The sequence below is a fragment of the Channa argus genome, chromosome 16, assembly GCF_033026475.1.
Source record: "Channa argus isolate prfri chromosome 16, Channa argus male v1.0, whole genome shotgun sequence".
NCBI classification, from domain to species: domain Eukaryota; kingdom Metazoa; phylum Chordata; class Actinopteri; order Anabantiformes; family Channidae; genus Channa; species Channa argus.
In genome coordinates, this window is record NC_090212.1 from 15,522,985 (window position 1) to 15,549,812 (window position 26,828).

Here is a 26,828-nt window from a genome sequence, read left to right on the forward strand (position 1 = left end):
CCACAGGTAGGATGTGAGTTAGAAGAGAAGGAGAAATTCTGGAGTGAGTTAGATGATGCAGCGCGTCCCCAGAGGTGAGAGAGTGGTGATTGCTGCAGATTTCAATGGGGATGTAGGTGAAGGGAACAGAGGTGATGAGAATGTGATGGGCAGGTTTGGTCTTCAGGACAGGAATGCAGAAGGACAGATGGTGGTAGACTTTGTAAAAAGGATGGAAATGGCTGTAGTGAACACTTTCTTCCAGATGAGGCAGGAACATAGGGTGACGTATAAGACCGGAGGTAGAAACACTCAGGTGGCCTAGAAAGAGAACAACAGATGCAGTATTTGCTTTGAGGATGCTGATGGAGAAGTACAGAGAAGGTCATAGGGAGTTGCATTGTGTCTTCGTACATTTAGAGAAAGCGTATGACAGGGTGCAGAGACAGGAGCTGTGGTATTGTATGAGGAAGTCTGGAGCGGCAGAGAAGTATGTTAGGGTGGTGCAGGACATGTATGAGAGCTGTAAGACCGTGGTGAGGTGTGCTGTAGGTGTGACAGAGGAGTTCAAGGTGGAGGTGGGTCTGCATCAAGGATCAGCTCTGAGCCCCTTCTTGTTTGCTCTGGTGATGGACAGGCTGACAGATGAGCTTAGACAGGAATCTCCATGGACTATGATGTTTGCAGATGACATTGTGATTTGTAGTGAGAGCAGGGAGCAGGAGGAGGAAAATCTAGAGAGGTGGAGGTCTGCTCTGGAAAACAGAGGAATGAAGCTTAGCCGCTGCAAGACAGAATACATGTGTGTCAATGAGAGGGACCCAGGGGGAACGGTGAGGTTACAGGGAGCAGAGGTGAAGAAGGTGCAGGACTTTAAGTACTTAGGGTCAACGGTTCAGAGCAACGGAGAGTGTGGAAAAGAGGTGAAGAGGCGAGTGCAGGCAGGTTGGAACAGGTGGAGAAAAGTGTCAGGTGTGTTGTGTGATAAAAGAGTATCAGTGAGAATGAAAGGAAAGGTCTTCAAGACGGTGGTGAGACCAGAGATGTTGTTCGGCTTAGAGACAGTGGCACTGAAGAAAAGACAGGAGGCAGAGCTGGAGGTAGCAGAGCTTAAGATGTTGAGGTTCTCTTTGGGAGAGACAAGGATGGACAGGATCAGGAATGAGGACATCAGAGGGACAGCTCATGTTAGATGTTTTGGAGATAAAGTCAGAGAGGCCAGATTGAGGTGGTTTGCACATGTTCAGAGGAGAGACTGTGAATATATCAGTAGAAGAATGCTGAGGTTGGAGCTGCCAGGCAGGAGGTCTAGAGGAAGACCAAAGAGGAGATTTATCGATGTAGTGAGGGAGGACATGAAGTTAGTTGGTGTGAGAGAAGAGGATGCAGAGGACAGGGTTAGATGGAGGCACATGATTTGCTGTGGCGACACCTGAAAGGGAACAGCCGAAAGGAAAAAAAGAAGCATAATTTATATATTTAATCTATAGATCATGTAAGAAAAATCAAAGTAGATAATTTACTGATATACCAGCATATAGACCCAATATACCAACCACAGTGAGATATATCCTTAAATGTTCAACTACACTAATAGAAATATTTTTTTAATTATTCCATTAAGATGATAGATGGTGTAAATCCAAGCAGTATGTTTCCTGGTTTGTGTCCCACGTCGTCTTCAGTGTGTTGACAGCAGAGAAATCATTTCCATAGAGAGGAGGCTTTGCATCGTCAGCTGATCCTCCAGTGAACTGAGAAGGTTTATAGTCCTGGGAGTTCAACACTGCAGGACTCAGATCTGTCAGTCAACACAGCAGAAACCACAACCACCATGACTCTCATCACCATCCTCATCTGGACGCTGCTCTGCTGCTGCTTTACAGGTTCATTCACTCAGCAACATTTCAAACATGATGTGCTGCTTTTTCTCTCATTTATTTCTGCTGATAAATGAAGGATTTGTTTTTGTCTGTAGGATGCAGCGGTCAGGTGACTGTGACTCAGCCTCCAGTAAAGACTTTTACTGCAGGATCCACTGTCACTATGAGCTGTAAAGTCAACCAAGCTGTTTATGTAGATAGTGATAGAGATGAGTATATTTTCTGGTATCAGCAAAAATCTGGACAACCTCCAAAGCTCCTGATAAGATATGTGAGCACACGTGAATCAGAAACACCAGCTCGGTTTAGTGGCAGTGGAAGCAGCACTGACTTCACTTTGACCATCAGTGGAGTTCAGGCTGAAGATGCAGCAGTTTATTACTGTCAGAGTGCACATAGTGGTGGTGTGTTCACACGGTGATTTGTAGTCGTACAAAAACCTCCTCAGTCAAACTGCAGAGACACTGAGCTGTTACAGCAGGAACCAACTGCAGCTGCTGAAGAGGAAGAGACTCTGACACAGACCAGTGAACACAGAGCTCACACTGACCTCACCAAGCACTAAATACTGATTCATAACTATAAATATATTTTACAAAAATTAGTATAATGTTATTAAAAAATAAATCTTAAAATATAACTGTACATTATCCACTTTCTAAAAACCTGAAGATTTTTCCCAGAACACATTTTTGCCTTCATACTATTTATGAATTCTTTTTACTATTGCTGCTCAAATTGCAACCTATTTTTTGCTTGGTTACTAATAAATTATCAATTTATTAGTAGTCTTTAAGAGACAAACATTTTTCACAGAGATGTGCATCATTAGCAAAAACACCTTAACATGTTAATATTCATTTCAATAATCACATTCACATGTAGCTGCTGAGTGTTTATCACACACTCACAGATGTTACTTTGACTGAACAGGTTGTGTCCTAGAAAAACTGCTCTTATAGAAGTATAAATCAGATTTATATCAATATGTCAGTTGAGTTGTTTCCTTCAGAAAATAATACAGATAGAGATGTTAAACCAAATCCTGTGATGATCAATTGGAGATGTCACATTAAAATAAAATAGACTGTAAATAAATGTCAACCAGAAATGACATGATTGAATCAAATCTTTATTTCTCTTAGAAAAGCACACAACACACAGCATGTGACTGTGATAATATCTAAACCATAAAGAAAATACCAAATGAAAATGAAACAGTTCAGCATGTTTTATTTGTCTCTACAGGCAGAATTAGTCTCAGCAGAGGTTCATTGTTGTTCCTCTACTCTGAGCAGTGATCAGGGTTCAGGGTTTGAGTGACAGGGCTCTGTCCTGTCAGACTGGCCTCACAGCTCACTGAGCCCGCCCCCCTCCACTGCTCTGCATTGAGGCTCAGGGTGCTGCTCCTGCTGTAGCGGCCGTTCCCCTCCAGGAGCTCCGGGCTGTGTGACACCCCTGAGGAGCTGCTGCTGCCCCCCACCTTCCAGCCCAGACTCCAGGCTGAGGGGAAGCCCCCGCTGGCCAGACACACCACTGTGGCACTGCCCTGCTGCAGCTCCTTTCTGGAGGGGGGGAGGACGGTCAGGGTGGGCCGCACCACACCCACTGGAGGAGAGAGAGGGGGAGGAGAGGGGGAAGGAATGACAAGAAAGTTTTTCAACAGAGAAACATGACATACTGATCATTTCTTATATTGGATTAAATCAAACTGAAGAACTTGTTCCACTGTGGCACTGATGAATCTCTCAGTATCAGACCATCAGACAGATGATTCAACTTGTTGAAAATAATTATTGATACATGTTCACATCTGTTTTAAGATGAGTGACAGTCAGTAACTCGTCCCTGTGATGATTTTCTCATGTTGAACCTGACTGAGCTGAAACACTCATGTGAAAACACTTCAAACCTTTATCATGTGTGTAGTTCACTTCCTTTTAACTACATGGAAAATAACTGAACCGTGAACACAAAGTTAAGCTGCATTTACTGATAAAAACATATTTGTCTTTAACGGGAATCAGACGTTAAATAAATATTACATTTTTTATTGTAGTTTCAAAATAAACAATTATGAAATCAAAGTATTTACTAATATTTTTTTTGTGTTTTTTGTTTTTACATGTTCATTGTATTACAAAACATTTTTAAACAGAAAATAAATTGAAATTAATATCAAAATTATACTAAATAACAACTAAATTTTGTTTTTAAAAACTTCCTTATCATCATTACTGAATTAATATTGATCTCTGCTAAATAATCTTCTCTGGTTGTGTGATCAGCATTGTTTGATAAATTTCATTAACAACACACCAACACTGAAACTGATCACATTCTCAACTTAAAAAACTATAAACTTTATCATCTGTGTCTTTCACTTCCTTTTAACTACATGGAAAATAACTGAACCGTGAACACAAAGTTAAGCTGCATTTACTGATAAAAACATATTTGTCTTTAACAGGAATCAGATGTTAAATAAATATGATATTTTATATTGTAGTTTCAAAATATACAATAAGGAAAATAAACAATTTACTATTATTAGTAGTATTATTACTACTTACTATTTTATTGATGCTTTTGAATTTACATGTTCATTTTACAATAATAAAATTGAAATTAATATCAAAATTATAGTAAACAACAAAAAAATTCTGTTTTTAAAAACATCCTTATCATCAGCACTGAATTAGAATTGATCTCTGCTAAAGAATCTTCTCTGGTTGTGTGATCAGCATTGTTTGATAAATTTCATTAACAACATACCAACATTGAAACTGATCACATTCTCACTTTAAAAAACTATAAAATGTATAATTTCTATCTGCTGTACAAAGTAAAAGTGTTTGTTACTTACAGTCAACAATGAGTTTGGTTCCTCCACCAAAAGTGTACCACAGTGATACAAACTCATTAAGTGCTCGTACAAAAACCTCCTGCACTGTGAACAAGCAGCACTGAACTGAAAACAATTATATTGTTTTAATTACATAACAGAATATTGCAAAATTTGGACTGTGAAAAGCTTTGTAATGTGAGGACTATAGAAACTTGGAATAATAATATAATTTTGTTGTCATGTTTGAATTTTTTACACCTCAATGAGAAATAATGTGTGTCTTTGTATCTTTTTCACTTTTTAATATAATAGATTACTAAAAAAAATAATGACTTTAAATCATGCTGATTTTAAAAATGTTATTAAGCATAATTTATATATTTAAACTATAGATCTCGTAAGAAAATTCAAAGCAGATAATTTACCGATATACCAGCATATAGACCCAATATACCAACCACAGTGAGACCTATCCTTAAATGTTTTTAATTATTTCATTAAGATAATAGATGGTGTAAATCCAAGCAGTATGTTTCCTGGTTTGTGTCCCACGTCGTCTTCAGTGTGTTGACAGCAGAGAAATCATTTCCATAGAGAGGAGGCTTTGCATCGTCAGCTGATCCTCCAGTGAACTGAGAAGGTTTATAGTCCTGGGAGTTCAACACTGCAGGACTCAGATCTGTCAGTCAACACAGCAGAAACCACAACCACCATGACTCTCATCACCATCCTCATCTGGACGCTGCTCTGCTGCTGCTTTACAGGTTCATTCACTCAGCAACATTTCAAACATGATGTGGTTCTTTTTCTCTCATTTATTTCTGCTGATTAATGAAGGATTTGTTTTTGTCTGTAGGATGCAGAGGTCAGGTGACTGTGACTCAGCCTCCAGTAAAGACATTTACTGCAGAATCCACTGTCACTATGAGCTGTAATGTAAACCAAGCTGTTGCTAACTGGTGTAGTGGTGACTGTCTGCACTGGTATCAGCAGAAATCCGGACAGACTCCAAAGCTCCTGATAAAATCTGTGAGCACACGTGAATCAGAAACACCAGCTCGGTTTAGTGGCAGTGGAGGCAGCACTGACTTCACTTTGACCATCAGTGGAGTTCAGGCTGAAGATGCAGCAGTTTATTACTGTCAGAGTTACCACAGTGGTGGTGTGTTCACACGGTGATTTGTAGTCGTACAAAAACCTCCTCAGTCAAACTGCAGAGACACTGAGCTGTTACAGCAGGAACCAACTGCAGCTGCTGCAGAGGAAGAGACTCTGACACAGACCAGTGAATACAGAGCTCACACTGACTTCACCAAGCACTAAATACATGTTCAAAAGCACAAACATATGAAAGACAAATAAGTTTTAATAAAAAGATGTTTCTAATTTTTTTTTTATTTTTTTATTTTTGACTTGAAAAAAACAGTTACTAGTTACTATTTTTGCCCATTTTTAAACCCAACAAAAACAGCAACTTTCTTATTTTAATTGCCACGTTATATATAACTTAGATTAAAGGGGCGGCTATAGCTCAGTTGGTAAAGGACCACAGGGTGAGTGGTTCGATCCCCGGCCCTGGCTATATGTCGAAGTGTCCCTAGGCAAGATACTGAACCCCTAACAGCCCATTCCCCTCCCCAGCTGTGCTGGTCCAAGCCCGGTAGAAATTGGGGAGGGTTGTGTCAGGAAGGGCATCCGGCATAAAAACTGTGCTAAATCAACATGCGGATCCGCTGTGGCGACCCTGAACTCTCGGGATAAGCCGAAAGGAGAGTAGTAGAGATATAACTTAGATTAACAGTGTTTAATGTAGAGACATCTGTATTTACACCATCTGAATGTGAAACTTCATTTTCTGTAGATATGGACATATTTCACTACAATGTTTAATTTCTTACTGGTCATTGTGACATTACAAAGCACAAAACATCAACATGTTGTGTATCAGATCGAGCTTTATAGTAATAACATCAATTATCAGTGACAGTCATAAATCACATGTAGCTGCTGTTTTTCACACATTACTTTACTTCAAATTGTTGTCGTCCAACACTTTGCAGCAGTGTTGTTCTGTCACACAAAGCTTTAGTTTCCCTACAAACATTAAAACTCATATTGATCAGAGCAGCAGCTTTGTGCCTCCTGCTCCCCACAGACACAGCTCCTGTCCTGGGCCTCACTCAGCTCCTCTAGGTCTCACAGTGGCTCCTGCGGAGGGACTGGATCTGGCTGTGATCATGATGGAGGACTCTGCAGGAGTACACTTCTCCTCTCATTCAGTTCTCCTGGTTCAGGGTCAGGGTGCTGCTGCTGCTGAAGCGGCCGTTCTTCTCCTCCTCTGAGCTGCTCAGGACCCCCTCTGTCACCTCTGTACCGTCCACCTCCCAGCTCACCACAGCTCCCTGAGGAGAGTAGCCAGTCAGCAGGCAGGCCAACGTGGCCGAGCCCCCGGAGATCTGCCAAGAGGAGGGGGGGAGCATAGAGACCGAGGGCCTGAGCTTGGGGCCAGCTGGAGGGGAGAGCAGAGACACACAAGGAGCAGATGAACTTCTACTGAAGCATCGACGTGAGACAGTTATGATACATGATAGAGGTTCACAGATCAGTGACCAGACAGAGGAGAGGAGGAACGAGAGGAAATGAAGGGTTTACACGTTTTTTCAAATGGAAAAATTGTTTTAGAATTTTCTCTGATAAACTGATCACCACTCAGGATAATTACATAACATGCACCATGAGTTAGGTGTAAAAATAAGAAAAAAAGTATTTGTTAAAAACATGTTTCAGACTTTGTCATCTGTTTGTTTCACTTCCTTTTAATGACATTAAGACTAACGACCCGTGAAGCTACAGCTACAGCAAACTTACATAAAAACCTACTTTTTAGTTTGGTGGACATGTTTGTTCTTTGTTCGATTTAAGACATTTTCAACATCACAGATGTAAAAAATTTCATTTTCATATTGTTGCAAATGTGTAAGAATGTTAAAACCTGAACTTTATGAAACAAATATTTTATTTAAAAAGTACAGATTACTGTATAAGTACAATTTAAAATGTACATTTCTGTCAACATAACAAAACTGCTGACTCTGCAGTACAATGTTTATCCAATAGTCATCACCACCTCAGCTAATGAAGAAGCCCAAAAAATATAACATCTAAATTATCCAAGATGATTTGTTGTTAGACTTTTCAGCAATATTTGATATAATAATCCGTGTTGAACCAAATAAGTAAATTCTGATTCTTACAGTGGATAATGAGTTTGGTTCCTCCACCAAAAGTCCACCACAGTGACACAAACTCATTAAGTGCTCGTACAAAAACCTCCTGCAGTGTGAACAAACAGCACTGAACTGAAAACTATCATATTTTCTAAAAATAAAACAACTGAATTTTACAATATAAGACTGTGAAAGCTTTGTAATGGGAGGATTAAAGAAACTTACTAAGAATGATATATTTTTATAATCATTGTTCAATATTTACATCTTAATGAGAAATAATTTGTGTATTTGTGTCTTTTACACTTCATCATATAATAGATTATTAAAAATGCAACTGCAAGGGGGAAACAGGCCAGTGTCTTCTTGTGCAAGTACCAAGTCTGGATAAATGCAGAGTGTTGTGGCAGGAAGGGCATCCGACGTAAAACACATGCCAGATTAAACATGCGAATGACAGTGACTTCCATACCGGATCGGTAGGGGCCCGGGTTAACAATGGCCGCCACCGGTGCTGTTGACCTACAGGGTACCGGTGGAAATTGGACTACTGTTGGTCGAAGAAGAAGAAGGAGAGGAGGAAGGTGTGTTCATAGGCAGAGAGAGAAGAGGAAAGCTAAAAATGTAGGACTGACAGTAGGGACTTTGAATGTTGGGACTATGACAGGGAAGATCAGAGAGTTGGTTGACATGATGCAGAGAAGGAAGGTGGACATACTGTGTGTCCAGGAGACCAGGTGGAAAGGTAGCAAGGCTAGAAGCTTAGGAGCAGGGTTCAAGTTGTTCTACCATGGGTCAGATAGGAGGAGAAATGGAGTAGGAATTATCCTGAAAGAGGAGTTGGTGAGGAATGTTCTAGAGGTGATTAGAGTATCAGAAAGGTTGATGAGTCTGAAGTTGGAAATTGAAGGGGTGATGATCAATGTTGTGAATGGTTATGCCCCACAGGTAGGATGTGAGTTAGAAGAGAAGGAGAAATTCTGGAGTGAGTTAGATGATGCAGCGCATCCCCAGAGGTGAGAGAGTGGTGATTGCTGCAGATTTCAATGGGGATGTAGGTGAAGGGAACAGAGGATATGAGAATGTGATGGGCAGGTTTGGTCTTCAGGACAGGAACACAGAAGGACAGATGGTGGTAGACTTTGTAAAAAGGATGGAAATGGCTGTAGTGAACACTTTCTTCCAGATGAGGCAGGAACATAGGGTGACGTATAAGACCAGAGGTAGAAACACTCAGGTGGCTTGAAAGAGAACAACAGATGCAGTATTTGCTTTGATGATGCTAATGGAGAAGTACAGAGAAGTTCATAGGGAGTTGCATTGTGTCTTCGTACATTTAGAGAAAGCGTATGACAGGGTGCAGAGACAGGAGCTGTGGTATTGTATGAGGACGTCTGGAGCAGCAGAGAAATATGTTAAAGTGGTGCAGGACATGTATGAGAGCTGTAAGACCGTGGTGATGTGTGCTGTAGGTGTGACAGAGGAGTTCAAGGTGGAGTCGGGTCTGGATCAAGGACCGGCTCTGAGCCCCTTCTTGTTTGCTCTGGTGATGGACAGGCTGACAGATGAGTTTAGACAGGAATCTCCATGGACTATGATGTTTGCAGATGACATTGTGATTTGTAGTGAGAGCAGGGAGCAGGTGGAGGAAAATCTAGAGAGGTGGAGGTCTGCTCTGGAAAACAGAGGAATGAAGCTTAGCCGCAGCAAGACAGAATACATGTGTGTGAATTAGAGGGACCCAGGTGTAACGGTGAGGTTACAGGGAGCAGAGGTGAAGAAGGTGCAGGACTTTAAGTACTTAGGGTCGACGGTTCAGAGCAACGGAGAGTGTGGAAAAGAGGTGAAGAGGCGAGTGCAGGCAGGTTGGAACGGGTGGAGAAAAGTGTCAGGTGTGTTGTGTGATAAAACAGTTTCGGCAAGAATGAAAGGAAAGGTCTTCAAGACAGTGGTGAGACCAGAGATGTTGTTCGGCTTAGAGACAGTGGTACTGAAGAAAGACAGGAGGCAGAGCTGGAGGTAGCAGAGCTTAAGATGTTGAGGTTCTCTTTGGGAGAGATGAGGATGGACAGGATCAGGAATGAGGACATCAGAGGGACAGCTCACATTAGATGTTTTGGAGATAAAGTCAGAGAGGCCAGATTGAGGTGGTTTGGACATGTTCAGAGGAGAAACTGTGAATATATCGGGAGAAGGATGCTGAGGTTGGAGCTGCCAGGCAGGAGGTCTAGAGGAAGACCAAAGAGGAGATTTATGGATTTAGTGAGGGAGGACATGAAGTTAGTTGGTGTGAGTGAAGAGGATGCAGAGGACAGAGTTAGATGGAGGCACAAGATTCGCTGTGGCGACACATCAAAGGTAACAGCTTAAAGGAAAAGAAGATATAATAGATTAATAAAAAACATAATGACTTTAAATTATGCTCATTTTAAAAATGTTATTAAGCATAATTTATATATTTAATCTATAGATCATGTAAGAAAAATCAAAGTAGATACTTTACATATATACCAGCATATAGACCCAATATACCAACCACAGTGAGACCTCTCGTTAAATGTTCAACTACACTAATAAAAATATTTTTATTTATTCCATTAAGATGATCGATGGTGTAAATCCAAGCAGTATGTTTCCTGCTTTGTGTCCCACGTCATCTTCAGTGTGTTGACAGCAGAGAAATCATTTCCATAGAGAGGAGGCTTTGCATCGTAAGCTGATCCTCCAGTGAACTGAGAAGGTTTATAGTCCTGGGAGTTCAACACTGCAGGACTCAGATCTGTCAGTCAACACAGCAGAAACCACAACCACCATGACTCTCATCACCATCCTCATCTGGACGCTGCTCTGCTGCTGCTTTACAGGTTCATTCACTCAGCAACATTTCAAACATGATGTGCTGCTTTTTCTCTCATTTATTTCTGCTGATAAATGAAGGATTTGTTTTTGTCTGTAGGATGCAGCGGTCAGGTGACTGTGACTCAGCCTCCAGTAAAGACTTTTACTGCAGGATCCACTGTCACTATGAGCTGTAACGTCAACCAAGCTGTTTTTACATATTCTGATGGAGATGAGGCTATGTTCTGGTATCAGCAGAAATCTGGACAACCTCCAAAGCTCCTGATAACATATGTGAAAAACCTGGAATCAGAAACACCAGCTCGGTTTAGTGGCAGTGGAAGCAGCACTGACTTCACTTTGACCATCAGTGGAGTTCAGGCTGAAGATGCAGCAGTTTATTACTGTCAGAGTACACATGAATTAGATGATGGCACTTGGACGTTCACACGGTGATTTGTAGTCATACAAAAACCTCTTCAGTCAAACTGCAGAGACACTGAGCTGTTACAGCAGGAAACAACTGCAGCTGCTGAAGTGGAAGAGACTCTGACACAGACCAGTGAACACAGAGCTCACACTGACCTCACCAAGCACTAAATACATGTTCAAAAGCACAAACATATGAAAGACAAATTAGACAATTTCTAATAAAAAGATGTTTTATAATTTTAGTTACACTATGTTTTAATTTGTTTAATAGACACGTTACCTGAACACATATAAAAGTTTAGTTTTTTGACTCAACAAAAACAGCATCTTTCTTATTTTAATTGCCACGTTATATATAATTTATATCAACAGTGTTTAATGTAGAGACATCTGTATTTACACCGTCGGAATGTGAAACTTCATTTTCTGTATATATGGACATATTTCACTACAATGTTTAATTTCTTACTGGTCATTGTGACATTATAAAGCACAAAACATCAACATGTTGTGTATCAGAGCGAGCTTTATTGCAATAACATCAGTTATCAGACTCTGACACAGACCAGTGAACATAGAGCTCATACTGACCTCACCAAGCACTAAATACTGATTCACACTGATGACATTTTAAAAATGATTATGCCGAATAATCTTTTATTCAAATTTCTTTTTATCCTCGTGAGTTTTGTAGAGGTTTGTTCAGAAGCCTAAAGAGACAGATTTAAAGTAATTCAAAGTAGTTTGATCGTGTTTTAAGACAACATACGTTTCTTTGTTAAAGTTAGTTTAAACTGTAATGTATAAAATTTGTTTTTTAATGTAAATCCCTCCATTATCTGTAACTTCTTATTCCGTTTGGGTCCTGCGGGAGCTGGAGCCTTTCCCAACTGTCATCAGACAAGAGGCGGGGTCCATGCTGGACAGGTCTCCAGTCTATTATAGATTATTATACAAATAATAACATTCAATATTTCTATTTTGGTGGGAGTAAGGGGGATGTGAATGGGGAGTTCAGTGTCTTGCCCAGAGACACCCAGAGAGCTCTCTGGGGAGTTGTTGTCCATGTTTAATTGAAAGTTGATAAAGGTTTATTAAAACCCTTAAACACTGACTATAAGTTATGTTTACGGCCTCTCTTTTAAAATATACTTTATGTTTTGTAATGCTACACTGAAACATCTGTATTAACAGTTTGATGTACATGATTATGAAAATGCAAAATCAGTCTCATGTCAGTTTGTACAGGTGTTGGTTGTGAACCTGTCACAGAGACTCTGAACAAAGTATATGTCTCAATATTATACTAATTAACTAACACTTGCTTTATCAGGATCTCTATCAAATTCAAAGAATCATTTCCAGACAGGAAGTGACAGGATTCATATTTGTGTTTCAAACTTTGTTAATGGTTGTTTCACTTCAACAACAGATTTCCATCATTTCCACCCAGATTCCAGGAACATCTTTTAGCCCAACACAGTGTTGTTACATCCTATAAAAACTGCACTTATAGAAGTGGAAATTAGATTTACATCAATATGTCAGCTGAGCTGTTTTCTTCAGAAAATAAAACATTTAGAGATGTTCAACCAAATCCTGTGATGATCAATTGGAGATGTCACATTAAAATAAAATAGACTCTAAATAACTGTCAACCAGAAATGACATGATTGAATCAAATCTTTATTTCTTTTAGAAAAGCACACAACACACAGCATGTGACTGTAATAATATCTAAACCATAAAGAAAATACCAAATGAAAATGAAACAGTTCAGCATGTTTTATTTGTCTCTACAGGCAGAATTAGTCTCAGCAGAGGTTCATTGTTGTTCCTCTACTCTGAGCAGTGATCAGGGTTCAGGGTTTGAGTGACAGGGCTCTGTCCTTTCAGACTGGCCTCACAGCTCACTGAGCCCGCCCCCCTCCACTGCTCTGCATTGAGGCTCAGGGTGCTGCTCCTGCTGTAGCGGCCGTTCCCCTCCAGGAGCTCCGGGCTGTGTGACACCCCTGAGGAGCTGCTGCTGCCCCCCACCTTCCAGCCCAGACTCCAGGCTGAGGGGAAGCCCCCGCTGGCCAGACACACCACTGTGGCACTGCCCTGCTGCAGCTCCTTTCTGGAGGGGGGGAGGACGGTCAGGGTGGGCCGCACCACACCCACTGGAGGAGAGAGAGGGGGAGGAGAGGGGGAAGGAATGACAAGAAAGTTTTTCAATAGAGAAACATGAAGTACTGATCATTTGTTATATTGGATTAAATCAAACTGAAGAACTTGTTCCACTGTGGCACTGATGAATCTCTCAGTATCAGACCATCAGACAGATGATTCAACTTGTTGAAAATAATTATTGATACATGTTCACATCTGTTTTAAGATGAGTGACAGTCAGTAACTCGTCCCTGTGATGATTTTCTCATGTTGAACCTGACAGAGCTGAAACACTGATGTGAAAACACTTCAAACCTTTATCATCTGTGTCTTTCACTTCCTTTTAACTACATGGAAAATAACTGAACCGTGAACACAAAGTTAAGCTGCATTTACTGATAAAAACCTATTTGTCTTTAACAAGAATCAGATGTTAAATAAATATTTTATTTTTTCTTGTAGTTTAAAAATGACCAATTTTAACTATTATATTTTGTTGATATTTTTGATTTTACATGTTCATTTTACTACAAAACAACAGAAAATAAATTGAAATAATATCAAAATTTTACTGAATAAGAAATAAATTCTGTTTTTAAAAACTTCCTTATCATCAGCACTGAATTAATATTGATTTCTGCTAAAGAATCTTCTCTGGTTGTGTGATCAGCATTGTTTGATAAATTTCATTAACAACATACCAACACTGAAACTGATCACATTCTCAATTTAAAAAACTATAAAATGTATAATTTCTATTTGCTGTAATAAGTAAAAGTGTTTGTTACTTACAGTCAACGATGAGTTTGGTTCCTCCACCAAAAGTCCACCACAGTGATACAAACTCATTAAGTGCTCGTACAAAAACCTCCTGCACTGTGAACAAGCAGCACTGAACTGAAAACAATCATATTTGTTTTAATTGCATAACAGAATATTGCCAAACTTCGACTGTGAAAGGCTTTGGAATGTGAGGACTGTAGAAACTTGGATTAATAATATATTTTTGTTGTCATGTTTGAATTTTTTACAACTCAATGAGAAATAATTTGTGTCCTTGTATTTTTTACACTTTATAATATAATAGATTATTAAAAAACATAATGACTGAATCATACTGATTTTGAAAATGTAATTGAGCAGAATTTGTATATTTAATCTAAAGATCTTGTAAGAAAATTCAAAGCAGATAATTTACTGATATACCAGCATATAGACCCAATATACCAACCACAGTGAGACGTATCCTTAAATGTTCAACTACACTAATAGAAATATTTTTTAATTATTCCACTAAGATGATAGATGGTGTAAATCCAAGCAGTATGTTTCCTGGTTTGTGTCCCACGTCGTCTTCAGTGTGTTGACAGCAGAGAAATCATTTCCATAGAGAGGAGGCTTTGCATCGTCAGCTGATCCTTTAGTGAACTGAGAAGGTTTATAGTCCTGGGAGTTCAACACTGCAGGACTCAGATCTGTCAGTCAACACAGCAGAAACCACAACCACCATGACTCTCATCACCATCCTCATCTGGACGCTGCTCTGCTGCTGCTTTACAGGTTCATTCACTCCGCAACATTTCAAACACGATGTGCTGCTTTTTCTCTTATTTATTTCTGCTGATAAATGAAGGATTTGTTTTTGTCTGTAGGATGCAGCGGTCAGGTGACTGTGACTCAGCCTCCAGTAAAGACATTTACTGCAGGATCCACTGTCACTATGAGCTGTAAAGTCAGCCAGCCTGTTTATATTTGTAACGGTGTTAACCTCTGCATACACTGGTACCAACAGAAATCTGGACAATTTCCAAAGCTTCTAATAAGACATTTAAACGTACGTGAATCAGGAACACCAGCTCGGTTTAGTGGCAGTGGAAGCAGCACTGACTTCACTTTGACCATCAGTGGAGTTCAGGCTGAAGATGCAGCAGTTTATTACTGTCAGAGTGTCCACAGTGGACCAGTGTTCACACGGTGATTTGTAGTCGTACAAAAACCTCCTCAGTCAAACTGCAGAGACACTGAGCTGTTACAGCAGGAACCAACTGCAGCTGCTGAAGAGGAAGAAACTCTGACACAGACCAGTGAACACAGAGCTCACACTGACCTCACCAAGCACTAAATACTGATTCATAACTATAAATATATTTTACAAAAATTAGTATAATGTTATTAAAAAATAAATCTTAAAATATAAATGTACATTATCCACTTTCTAAAAACCTGAAGATTTTTCCCAGAACACCTATAATATTTTTAATTTTTGCCTTCATACTATTTATATCTTCTTTTTACCATTACTGCTCAAATTGTTTTTTGCTTTTTTACTATTAAATTATCAATTTATTAGTAGTTTTTAAACATTTTTCACAGAGATGTGCATCTTTAGCAAAAACACCTTAATATGTTAATATTCATGTCAATAATCACATTCACATGTAGCTGCTGAGTGTGTGTTTATCACACACTCATAGATGTTTATTTGACTGAGCAGATTGTGACTTGTGAAAACTGCACTTATAGAAGTAGTAATCAGATTTACATCAATATGTCAGCTGAGCTGTTTTCTTCAGAAAATAAAACAGATAGAGATGTTAAACCAAATCCTGTGATGATCAATTGGAGATGTCACATTAAAATAAAATAGACTGTAAATAAATGTCAACCAGAAATGACATGATTGAATCAAATCTTTATTTCTCTTAGAAAAGCACACAACACACAGCATGTGACTGTAATAATATCTAAACCATAAAGAAAATACCAAATGAAAATGAAACAGTTCAGCATGTTTTATTTGTCTCTACAGGCAGAATTAGTCTCAGCAGAGGTTCATTGTTGTTCCTCTACTCTGAGCAGTGATCAGGGTTCAGGGTTTGAGTGACAGGGCTCTGTCCTGTCAGACTGGCCTCACAGCTCACTGAGCCCGCCCCCCTCCACTGCTCTGCATTGAGGCTCAGGGTGCTGCTCCTGCTGTAGCGGCCGTTCCCCTCCAGGAGCTCCGGGCTGTGTGACACCCCTGAGGAGCTGCTGCTGCCCCCCACCTTCCAGCCCAGACTCCAGGCTGAGGGGAAGCCCCCGCTGGCCAGACACACCACTGTGGCACTGCCCTGCTGCAGCTCCTTTCTGGAGGGGGGGAGGACGGTCAGGGTGGGCCGCACCACACCCACTGGAGGAGAGAGAGGGGGAGGAGAGGGGGAAGGAATGACAAGAAAGTTTTTCAATAGAGAAACATGAAGTACTGATCATTTCTTATATTGGATTAAATCAAACTGAAGAACTTGTTCCACTGTGGCACTGATGAATCTCTCAGTATCAGACCATCAGACACATGATTCAACTTGTTGAAAATAATTATTGATACATGTTCACATCTGTTTTAAGATGAGTGACAGTCAGTAACTCGTCCCTGTGATGATTTTCTCATGTTGAACCTGACAGAGCTGAAACACTGATGTGAAAACACTTCAAACCTTTATCATCTGTGTCTTTCACTTCCTTTTAACTACATGGAAAATAACTGAACCGTGAACACAAAGTTAAGCTGCATTTACTGATAAAAACTTATTTGCATTAACAAGAATCAGACGTTAAATAACAATTTTATTTTATATCGTAGTTTCAAAATATACAATATGAAAATAACCTATTTACTACTATTTTGTTGATATTTTTGGTTTTTACATGTTCATTTTACTACAAAACATTTTTAAACAGAAAATAAATTGAAATTAATGTCAAAATTATAGTAAATAACAAATAAATTCTGTTTTTAAAAACTTCCTTATCAATTACTTATTAATATTGATTTCTGCTAAAGAATCTTCTCTGGTTGTGTGATCAGCATTGTTTGATAAATTTCATTAACAACATACCATCACTGAAACTGATCACATTCTCAATTTATAAAACTATAAAATGTATAATTTCTATCTGCTGTACAAAGTAAAAGTGTTTGTTACTTACAGTCAACGATGAGTTTGGTTCCTCCACCAAAAGTCCACCACAGTGATACAAACTCATTAAGTGCTCGTACAAAAACCTCCTGCACTGTGAACAAGCAGCACTGAACTGAAAACTATCATATTGTTTTAATTACATAACAGAATATTTCAATATTGGACTGTGAAAAGCTTTGGAATGTGAGGACTATAGAAATTTGCATTAATAATGTATTTTTATACTCATATTTTACTTTTTACACCTCAGTGAGAAAAAAATTGTGTCATTGTATCTTTTTCATTTTATCATATAATAGATTACTAAAAAAACATTATTAATTTAAATCATGCTAATTTTAAAAATGTTATTAAGCATAATTTATATATTTAATCTATAGATCTCGTAGGAAAATTCAAAGTAGATAATTTACTGATATACCAGCATATAGATGTTCAGAGAAATGTTCAAAAGCACAAACATATGAAAGACAAGTTAGACAATTTCTAATAAAAAGATGTTTTATAATTTTAGTTACACTATGTTTTAATCAGTTTAATAGACACATTACCTGAACACATATAAAAGTTTAGATTTTTGACCCAACAAAAACAGCATCTGTCTTATTTTAATTCCTACGTTATATATAATTTATATTAACAGTGTTTAATGTAGAGACATCTGTATTTACACCATCTGAATGTGAAACTTCATTTTCTGTAGATATGGACATATTTCACTACAATGTTTAATTTCTTACTGGTCATTGTGACATTATAAAGCACAAAACATCAACATGTTGTGTATCAGAGCGAGCTTTATTGCAATAACATCAATTATCAGTGACAGTCATAAATCACATGTAGCTGCTGTTTTTCACACATTACTTTACTTCAAATTGTTGTCATCCAACACTTTGCAGCAGTGTTGTTCTTTCACACAAAGCTTTAGTTTCCCTACAAACATTAAAACTCATATTGATCAGAGCAGCAGCTTTGTGCCTCCTGCTCCCCACAGACACAGCTCCTGTCCTGGGCCTCACTCAGCTCCTCTAGGTCTCACAGTGGCTCCTGCGGAGGGACTGGATCTGGCTGTGATCATGATGGAGGACTCTGCAGGAGTACTCTTCTCCTCTCATCCAGTTCTCCTGGTTCAGGGTCAGGGTGCTGCTGCTGCTGAAGCGGCCGTTCTTCTCCTCCTCTGAGCTGCTCAGGACCCCCTCTGTCACCTCTGTACCGTCCACCTCCCAGCTCACCACAGCTCCCTGAGGAGAGTAGCCAGTCAGCAGGCAGGCCAACGTGGCCGAGCCCCCAGAGATCTGCTGGGAGGAGGGGGGGAGCAGGGAGACCGAGGGTCTGAGCTTGGGGCCAGCTGGAGGGGAGAGCAGAGACACACAAGAAGCAGATGAACTTCTACTGCAGGACAGAAGCATCGACATGAGACAGTTATGATACATGACAGAGGTTCACAGAGCAGTGACCAGACAGAGAAGAGGAGGAACGAGAGGAAATTATTCACCAGTCAGAATAATTACATAACATGCACCATGAGTTAGGTGTAAAAATAAGAAAAAAGTATTTGTTAAAAACATGTTTCAGACTTTGTCATCTGTTTGTTTCACTTCCTTTTCATGACATTAGGACTAACGACCTGTGAAGCTACAGCTACAGCAAACTTACATAAAAACCTTCTTTTTAGTTTGGTGGACATTTTGGTTCTTTGTTCGATTTAAGACATTTTCAACATCACAGATGTAAAAACTTTCATTTTCTGATTGTTGCAAATGTGTAAGAATGTTAAAACCTGAACTTTATGAAACAAATATTTTATTTAAAAAGTACAGATTACTGTATAAGTATAATTTAAAATGTACATTTCTGTCAACATAACAAAATTGCTGACTCTGCAGTACAATGTTTATCCCAATAGTCATCACCACCTCAGCTAATGAAGAAGCCCAAAAAATATAACATCTAAATTACCCAAAATGATTTGTCTTTAGACTTTTCAGCAACATTTGATGTAATAATCCGTGTTGAACCAAATAAGTAAATTCTGATACTTACAGTGGATGATGAGTTTGGTTCCTCCACCAAAAGTGTACCACAGTGATACAAACTCATTAAGTGCTCGTACAAAAACCTCCTGCACTGTGAACAAGCAGCACTGAACTGAAAACTATCATATTTTTTAAATTACATAACAGAATATTGTAAAGTTGGACTGCAAAAGGGTTTGTGATTTGAGGACTATAGAAACTTGTGTTATTAATATATGTTTATAATCATATTTAAATTTTTTACACCTCAATGAGAACTAATTTTTGTCTTTGTATCTTTTTCACTTTATTATATAATAGATTACTAAAAAAATATAAGTTTAAATTATGCTGATTTTAAAAATGTTATTAAGCATAATTTATATATTTAATCTATAAATCTCGTAGGAAAATTCAAAGCAGATAATTTACTGATATACCAGCATATAGACCCAATATACCAACCACAGTGAGACCTATCCTTAAATATTCAACTACACTAATAAATATATTTTTAATTGTTCCATTAATATGATAGATGGTGTAAATCCAAGCAGTATGTTTCCTGGTTTGTGTCCCACGTCGTCTTCAATGTGTTGACAGCAGAGAAATCATTTCCATAGAGAGGAGGCTTTGCATCGTCAGCTGATCCTCCAGTGAACTGAGAAGGTTTATAGTCCTGGGAGTTCAACACTGCAGGACTCAGATCTGTCAGTCAACACAGCAGAAACCACAACCACCATGACTCTCATCACCATCCTCATCTGGACGCTGCTCTGCTGCTGCTTTACAGGTTCATTCACTCCGCAACATTTCAAACATGATGTGCTGCTTTTTCTCTTATTTATTTCTGCTGATAAATGAAGGATTTGTTTTTGTCTGTAGGATGCAGCGGTCAGGTGACTGTGACTCAGCCTCCAGTAAAGACTTTTACTGCAGAATCCACTGTCACTATGAGCTGTAATGTCAACCAAGCTGTTTACAGATGGTCAGATGGAGATGAGGGTATGTTCTGGTATCAACAGAAATCTGGACAACCTCCAAAGCTCCTGATAAGATTTGTGAAAAAGTTGCAATCAGGAACACCAGCTCGGTTTAGTGGCAGTGGAAGCAGCACTGACTTCACTTTGACCATCAGTGGAGTTCAGGCTGAAGATGCAGCAGTTTATTACTGTCAGAGTTTCCACAGTGGACCAGTGTTCACACGGTGATTTGTAGTCATACAAAAACCTCGTCAGTCAAACTGCAGAGACACTGAGCTGTTACAGCAGGAACCAACTGCAGCTGCTGAAGAGGAAGAGACTCTGACACAGACCAGTGAACACAGAGCTCACACTGACCTCACCAAGCACTAAATACATGTTCAAAAGCACAAACATATGAAAGACAAATTAGAGAAGTTTCAATAAAAAGATGTTTCTAATTTTAGTTACACGTTTTAATCAGTTTAATATATGTTACCTGAACACATATAAAAGTTTAGATTTTTGACCCAACAAAAACAGCATCTGTCTTATTTTAATTCCTACGTTATATATAATTTATATTAACAGTGTTTAATGTAGAGACATCTGTATTTACACCATCTGAATGTGAAACTTCATTTTCTGTAGATATGGACATATTTCACTACAATGTTTAATTTCTTACTGGTCATTGTGACATTATAAAGCACAAAACATCAACATGTTGTGTATCAGAGCGAGCTTTATTGCAATAACATCAATTATCAGTGACAGTCATAAATCACATGTAGCTGCTGTTTTTCACACATTACTTTACTTCAAATTGTTGTCATCCAACACTTTGCAGCAGTGTTGTTCTTTCACACAAAGCTTTAGTTTCCCTACAAACATTAAAACTCATATTGATCAGAGCAGCAGCTTTGTGCCTCCTGCTCCCCACAGACACAGCTCCTGTCCTGAGCCTCACTCAGCTCCTCTAGGTCTCACAGTGGCTCCTGCGGAGGGACTGGATCTGGCTGTGATCATGATGGAGGACTCTGCAGGAGTACTCTTCTCCTCTCATCCAGTTCTCCTGGTTCAGGGTCAGGGTGCTGCTGCTGCTGAAGCGGCCGTTCTTCTCCTCCTCTGAGCTGCTCAGGACCCCCTCTGTCACCTCTGTACCGTCCACCTCCCAGCTCACCACAGCTCCCTGAGGAGAGTAGCCAGTCAGCAGGCAGGCCAACGTGGCCGAGCCCCCGGCAATCTGCTGGGAGGAGGGGGAGAGCAGGGAGACCGAGGGTCTGAGCTTGGGGCCAGCTGGAGGGGAGAGCAGAGACACACAAGAAGCAGATGAACTTCTACTGCAGGACAGAAGCATCGACGTGAGACAGTTATGATACATGACAGAGGTTCACAGAGCAGTGACCAGACAGAGAAGAAGAGGAACGAGAGGAAATGAGGGGTTAACACGTTTTTTCAAATGGAAAAATTGTTTTAGGACTTTTTCTGATAAACTCATCACCAGTCAGAATAATTACATAACATGCACCATGAGTTAGGTGTAAAAATAAGAAAAAAGTATTTGTTAAAAAGATGTTTCAGACTTTGTCATCTGTTTGTTTCTCTTCCTTTTCATGACATTAAGACTAACGACCTGTGAAGCTACAGCTACAGCAAACTTACATAAAAACCTGCTTTTTAGTTTGGTGGACATGTTGGTTCTTTGTTTGATTTAAGACAGATGTAAAAAATTTCATTTTCTGATTGTTGCAAATGTGTAAGAATGTTAAAACCTGAACTTTATAAACCAAATATTTTATTTAAAAAGTACAGATTAGTGTATAAGTATAATTTAAAATGTACATTTCTGTCAACATAACAAAATTGCTGACTCTGCAGTACAATGTTTATCCCAATAGTCATCACCACCTCAGCTAATGAAGAAGCCCAAAAAATATAACATTTAAATTACAAAATATGATTTGTTGTTAGACTTTTCAGCAATATTTGATGTAATAATCCGTGTTGAACCAAATAAGTAAATTCTGATTCTTACAGTGGATGATGAGTTTGGTTCCTCCACCAAAAGTCCAACACAGTGATACAAACTCATTAAGTGCTTGTACAAAAACCTCCTGCACTGTGAACAAGCAGCACTGAACTGAAAACTATCATATTTTCTAAAAATAAAACAACTGAATTTTACAATATAAGACTGTGAAAGCTTGTAATGTGAGGATTAAAGAAACTTACTAATAATTATATATTTTTATAATCATTGTTTAATTTTTACACCTTAATTAGAAATAATTTGTGTCTTTGTGTCTTATACACTTCATCATATAATAGATTATTAAAAATGCAACCGCAAGGGGGCAACAGGTCAGTGTTTTCTTGTGCCAGTCCCAAGTCTGGATAAATGCAGAGTGTTGTGGCAGGAAGGGCATCCGACGTAAAACACATGCCAGATTAAACATGCGAATCGTGACAATGACTTCCATACCGGATCGGTCGGGGCCCAGGTTAACAACGGCCGCCACCGGTGCTGTTGACCTACAGGGTACCGGTGGAAATTGGACTACTGTTGGTCGATGACGAAGAAGGAGAGGAGGAAGGTGTGTTCGTAGGCAGAGAGAGAAGAGGAAAGCTAAGAATGTAGGACTGACAGTAGGGACTTTAAATGTTGGGACTATGACAGGGAAGATCAGAGAGTTGGTTGACATGATGCAGAGAAGGAAGGTGGACATACTGTGTGTCCAGGGGACCAGGTGGAAAGGTAGCAAGGCTAGAAGCTTAGGAGCAGGGTTCAAGTTGTTCTACCATGGGTCAGATAGGTGGAGAAATGGAGTAGGAGTTATCCTGAAAGAGGAGTTGGTGAGGAATGTTCTAGAGGTGATTAGAGTATCAGACAGGTTGATGAGTCTGAAGCTGGAAATTGAAGTGGTGATGTTCAATGTTGTGAGTGGTTATGCCCCACAGGTAGGATGTGAGTTAGAAGAGAAGGAGAAATTAGATGAAGTGATGCAGAGCATCCTCAGAGGTGAGAGAGTGGTGATTGGAGCAGATTTCAATGGGGATGTAGGTGAAGGGAACAGAGGTGATGAGAATGTGATGGGCAGGTTTGGACTTCAGGACAGGAACACAGAAGGACAGATGGTGGTAGACTTTGCAAAGAGGATGGAAATGGCTGTAGTGAACACTTTCTTCCAGAAGAGGCAGGAACATAGGGTGACGTATAAGAGCGGAGGTAGAAACACTCAGGTGGACGACATCTTGTGTAGACGTTGTAATCTGAAAGAGATCAGTGACTGTAAAGCATTGGTAGGGGAGAGTGTAGCCAGACAACACAGGATGGTGGTGTGTAAAATGATACTGGTGGTGAGGAAGATGAAGAGGACTAAGGCAGAGCAGAGGACGAAGTGGTGGAAGTTGAAAAAGGAAGAATGACGTGTAGTTTTCAGGGAGGAGCTGAGACAGACTGAGGAAAATGAAAGGAAACGAAGAGTAGAAGAGGTGACTGGTGTGGAGCAGGAAGTAGCAAAGATTAGTAAGAGTGAAGTGAGGAGGACGATGAAGAGGATGAAGAGTGGAAAGGCAGTTGGTCCTGATGACATACCTGTGGAGGTATGGAAGTGTCTAGGAGAGGTGGCAGGAGAGTTTCTGACTAGTTTGTTTAACAAGATCTTGAAGAGTGAGAGGATGCCTGAGGACTGGAGGAGAAGTGTACTGGTACGAATTTTTAAGAACAAGGTAAATGATGTGCAGAGCTGTGGCAACTACAGAGGAATAAAGCTGATGAGCCACACAATGAAGTTGTGGGAAAGAGTAGTGGAAGCTCGGCTAAGGGCAGAGGTGAACATTTGTGAGCAGCAATATAGTTTCATGCCTAGAAAGAGAACAACAGATGCAGTATTTGCTTTGAGGATGCTGATGGAGAAGTACAGAGAAGGTCAGAGGGAGTTGCATTGTGTCTTCGTACATTTAGAGAAAGCGTATGACAGGGTGCAGAGACAGGAGCTGTGGTGTTGTATGAGGACGTCTGGAGTGGCAGAGAAGTATGTTAGAGTGGTGCAGGACATGTATGAGAGCTGTAAGACAGTGGTGAGGTGTGCTGTAGGTGTGACAGAGGAGTTCAAGGTGGAGGTGGGTCTGCATCAAGGATCGGCTCTGAGCCCCTTCTTGTTTGCTCTGGTGATGGACAGGCTGACAGATGAGCTTAGACAGGAATCTCCATGGACTATGATGTTTGCAGATGAGATTCTGATTTGTAGTGAAAGCAGGGAGCAGGTGGAGGAAATTCTAGAGAGATTGAGGTCTGCTCTGGAAAACAGAGGAATGAAGCTTAGCCGCAGCAAAACAGAATACGTGTGAATGAGAGGGACCCAGGTGTAACGGTGAGGTCACAAGGAGCAGAGGTGAAGAAGATGCAGGACTTTAAGTACTTAGGGTCAATGGTTCAGAGCAATGGAGAGTGTGGAAAAGAGGTGAAGAGGCGAGTGCAGGCAGGTTGGAACAGGTGGAGAAAAGTGTCAGGTGTGCTGTGTGATAAAAGAGTATCAGCGAGAATGAAAGGAAAGGTCTTCAAGACGGTGGTGAGACCAGAGATGTTGTTCGGCTTAGAGACAGTGGCACTGAAGAAAAGACAGGAGGCAGAGCTGGAGGTAGCAGAGCTTAAGATGTTGAGGTTCTCTTTGGGAGAGACAAGGATGGACAGGATCAGGAATGAGGACATCAGAGGGGGAGCTCATGTTAGATGTTTTGGTGATAAAGTCAGAGGCCAGATTTGTCACACTTTCTATTGTGTTTTAATTTTTGCAGGACCCGAAAAGGAGGAGACGGCAAGGGGTTATAATAAATTAAAGTTTATTTAAACAAAAGGCAACAACAGAAAATCACTCCGTAAGGAGGACGGGAAAACACACGCTAACACTCACAACATAAACTAAGTAAAACAGACCAAGAACTTAAACAGCTGGAGAGAGGAGATTAACTAAACTATAACCACACAGGGAAGGCAAGGGAAGTAAGAAACTAGAGGAAATAACACAGAAAACCTAAACAACAAATATACGCTGAAATAAACGGAAAACCAAACCTCAGAACAAAACTCAAGGAACAGGGCACAAGAGGGCAAAGTCCAAAGGGGTAATCCACAGGTGCACAGGGGAAGCAGGAAAAGACAAAGTCCAAATGGGTAGTTCACAAGGAGAGATCTCTAGGGAAGCAGGGGAGACGATCTGGCAGTGAGCAGTGGGGAAAGCTGGGTATAAATAAACTGGGGAACAGGTGAAACCAATTAGAACAAAACGAGGAAGGTAAAGATACTAAACAGACTCAAAGGAAGGGACACGGGAGGAGCAACAAAATAAAAGCCAAAAACAGGAAATCAATTTAAACAAAACTAGTCCAAAACCAGGGACTGTGACAAGATTGAGGTGGTTTGCACATGTTCAGAGAAGAAATTGTGATTATATCAGTAGAAGGATGCTGAGGTTGGAGCTGCCAGGCAGGAGGTCTAGAGGAAGACCAAAGAGGAGATTTATGGATGTAGTGAGGGAGGACATGAAGTTAGTTGGTGTGAGAGAAGAGGATGCAGAGGACAGGGTTAGATGGAGGCACATGATTTGCTGTGGCGACACCTGAAAGGGAACAGCTGAAAGGAAAAGAAGATATAATAGATTATTAAAAAACATAATGACTTTAAATTATGCTGATTTAAAAAATGTTATTAAGCATAATTTATATATTTAATCTATAGATCATGTAAGAAAATTCCAAGCAGATAATTTACTGATATACCAGCATATATACCCACCATTTGAAAAAACGTGTTAACCCCTCATTTCCTCTCGTTCCTCCTCTCCTCTGTCTGGTCACTGCTCTGTGAACCTCTGTCATGTATCATAACTGTCTCATGTCGATGCTTCAGTAGAAGTTCATCTGCTCCTTGTGTGTCTCTGCTCTCCCCTCCAGCTGGCCCCAAACTCAGACCCTCGGTATCTCTGCTCCCTCCCTTGTCTCGGCAGATCTCCGGGGGCTCGGCCACGTTGGCCTGCCTACTGACTGGCTACTCTCCTCAGGGAGCTGTGGTGAGCTGGGAGGTGGACGGTACAGAGGTGACAGAGGGGGTCCTGAGCAGCTCAGAGGAGGAGAACAACGGCCGCTTCAGCAGCAGCAGCACCCTGACCCTGAACCAGGAGAACTGGATGAGAGGAGAAGTGTACTCCTGCAGAGTCCTCCATCATGATCACAGCGAGATCCAGTCCCTCCGCAGGAGCCACTGTGAGACCTAAAGGAGCTGAGTGAGGCCCAGGACAGGAGCTGTGTCTGTGGGGAGCAGGAGGCACAAAGCTGCTGCTCAGATCAATATGAGTTTTAATTTTTGTAGGGAAACTAAAGCTTTGTGTGACAGAACAACACTGCTGCAAAGTGTTGGATGACAACAATTTGAAGCAAAGTAATGTGTGAAAAACAGCAGCTACATGTGATTTATGACTGTCACTGATAATTGATGTTATTGCAATAAAGCTCGCTCTGATACACAACATG

General features: G+C 40.1%; 6 gene segments (V, D, J or C); 1 reads left to right on the plus strand and 5 right to left on the minus strand.

Annotated features, from left to right (window-relative positions):
• Positions 1–2,973: 2,973 nt before the first annotated feature.
• LOC137101728 (Ig kappa-b4 chain C region-like) lies at positions 2,974–6,615 on the minus strand. The segment is given in 5 exon segments: positions 2,974–3,470; positions 4,729–4,833; positions 5,136–5,179; positions 5,263–5,389; positions 6,609–6,615. Coding segments are annotated over 5 exon segments (606 nt in total).
• A 6,257-nt stretch (positions 6,616–12,872) lies between these two features.
• Positions 12,873–14,611, minus strand: LOC137101729 (immunoglobulin lambda constant 1-like; the record flags this gene model as incomplete). The annotated part of the segment is given in 3 exon segments: positions 12,873–13,369; positions 14,151–14,255; positions 14,590–14,611. Coding segments are annotated over 3 exon segments (450 nt in total), but the record flags the coding sequence as incomplete, so codon positions are not given.
• Positions 14,612–16,030: 1,419 nt separating this feature from the next.
• On the minus strand, positions 16,031–20,078 carry LOC137101730 (immunoglobulin lambda constant 1-like). The segment is given in 4 exon segments: positions 16,031–16,527; positions 17,325–17,429; positions 19,801–19,816; positions 20,028–20,078. Coding segments are annotated over 4 exon segments (495 nt in total).
• On the minus strand, positions 18,097–19,781 carry LOC137101198 (Ig lambda-1 chain C region-like). The segment is given in 3 exon segments: positions 18,097–18,668; positions 19,364–19,475; positions 19,776–19,781. Coding segments are annotated over 3 exon segments (438 nt in total).
• On the plus strand, positions 19,475–26,609 carry LOC137100906 (Ig kappa chain V-III region MOPC 63-like). The segment is given in 5 exon segments: positions 19,475–20,128; positions 20,221–20,542; positions 23,040–23,058; positions 23,961–23,970; positions 26,253–26,609. Coding segments are annotated over 5 exon segments (723 nt in total).
• LOC137101710 (Ig lambda-1 chain C region-like) lies at positions 20,805–22,618 on the minus strand. The segment is given in 3 exon segments: positions 20,805–21,596; positions 22,336–22,440; positions 22,612–22,618. Coding segments are annotated over 3 exon segments (432 nt in total).
• Positions 26,610–26,828: the final 219 nt, after the last annotated feature.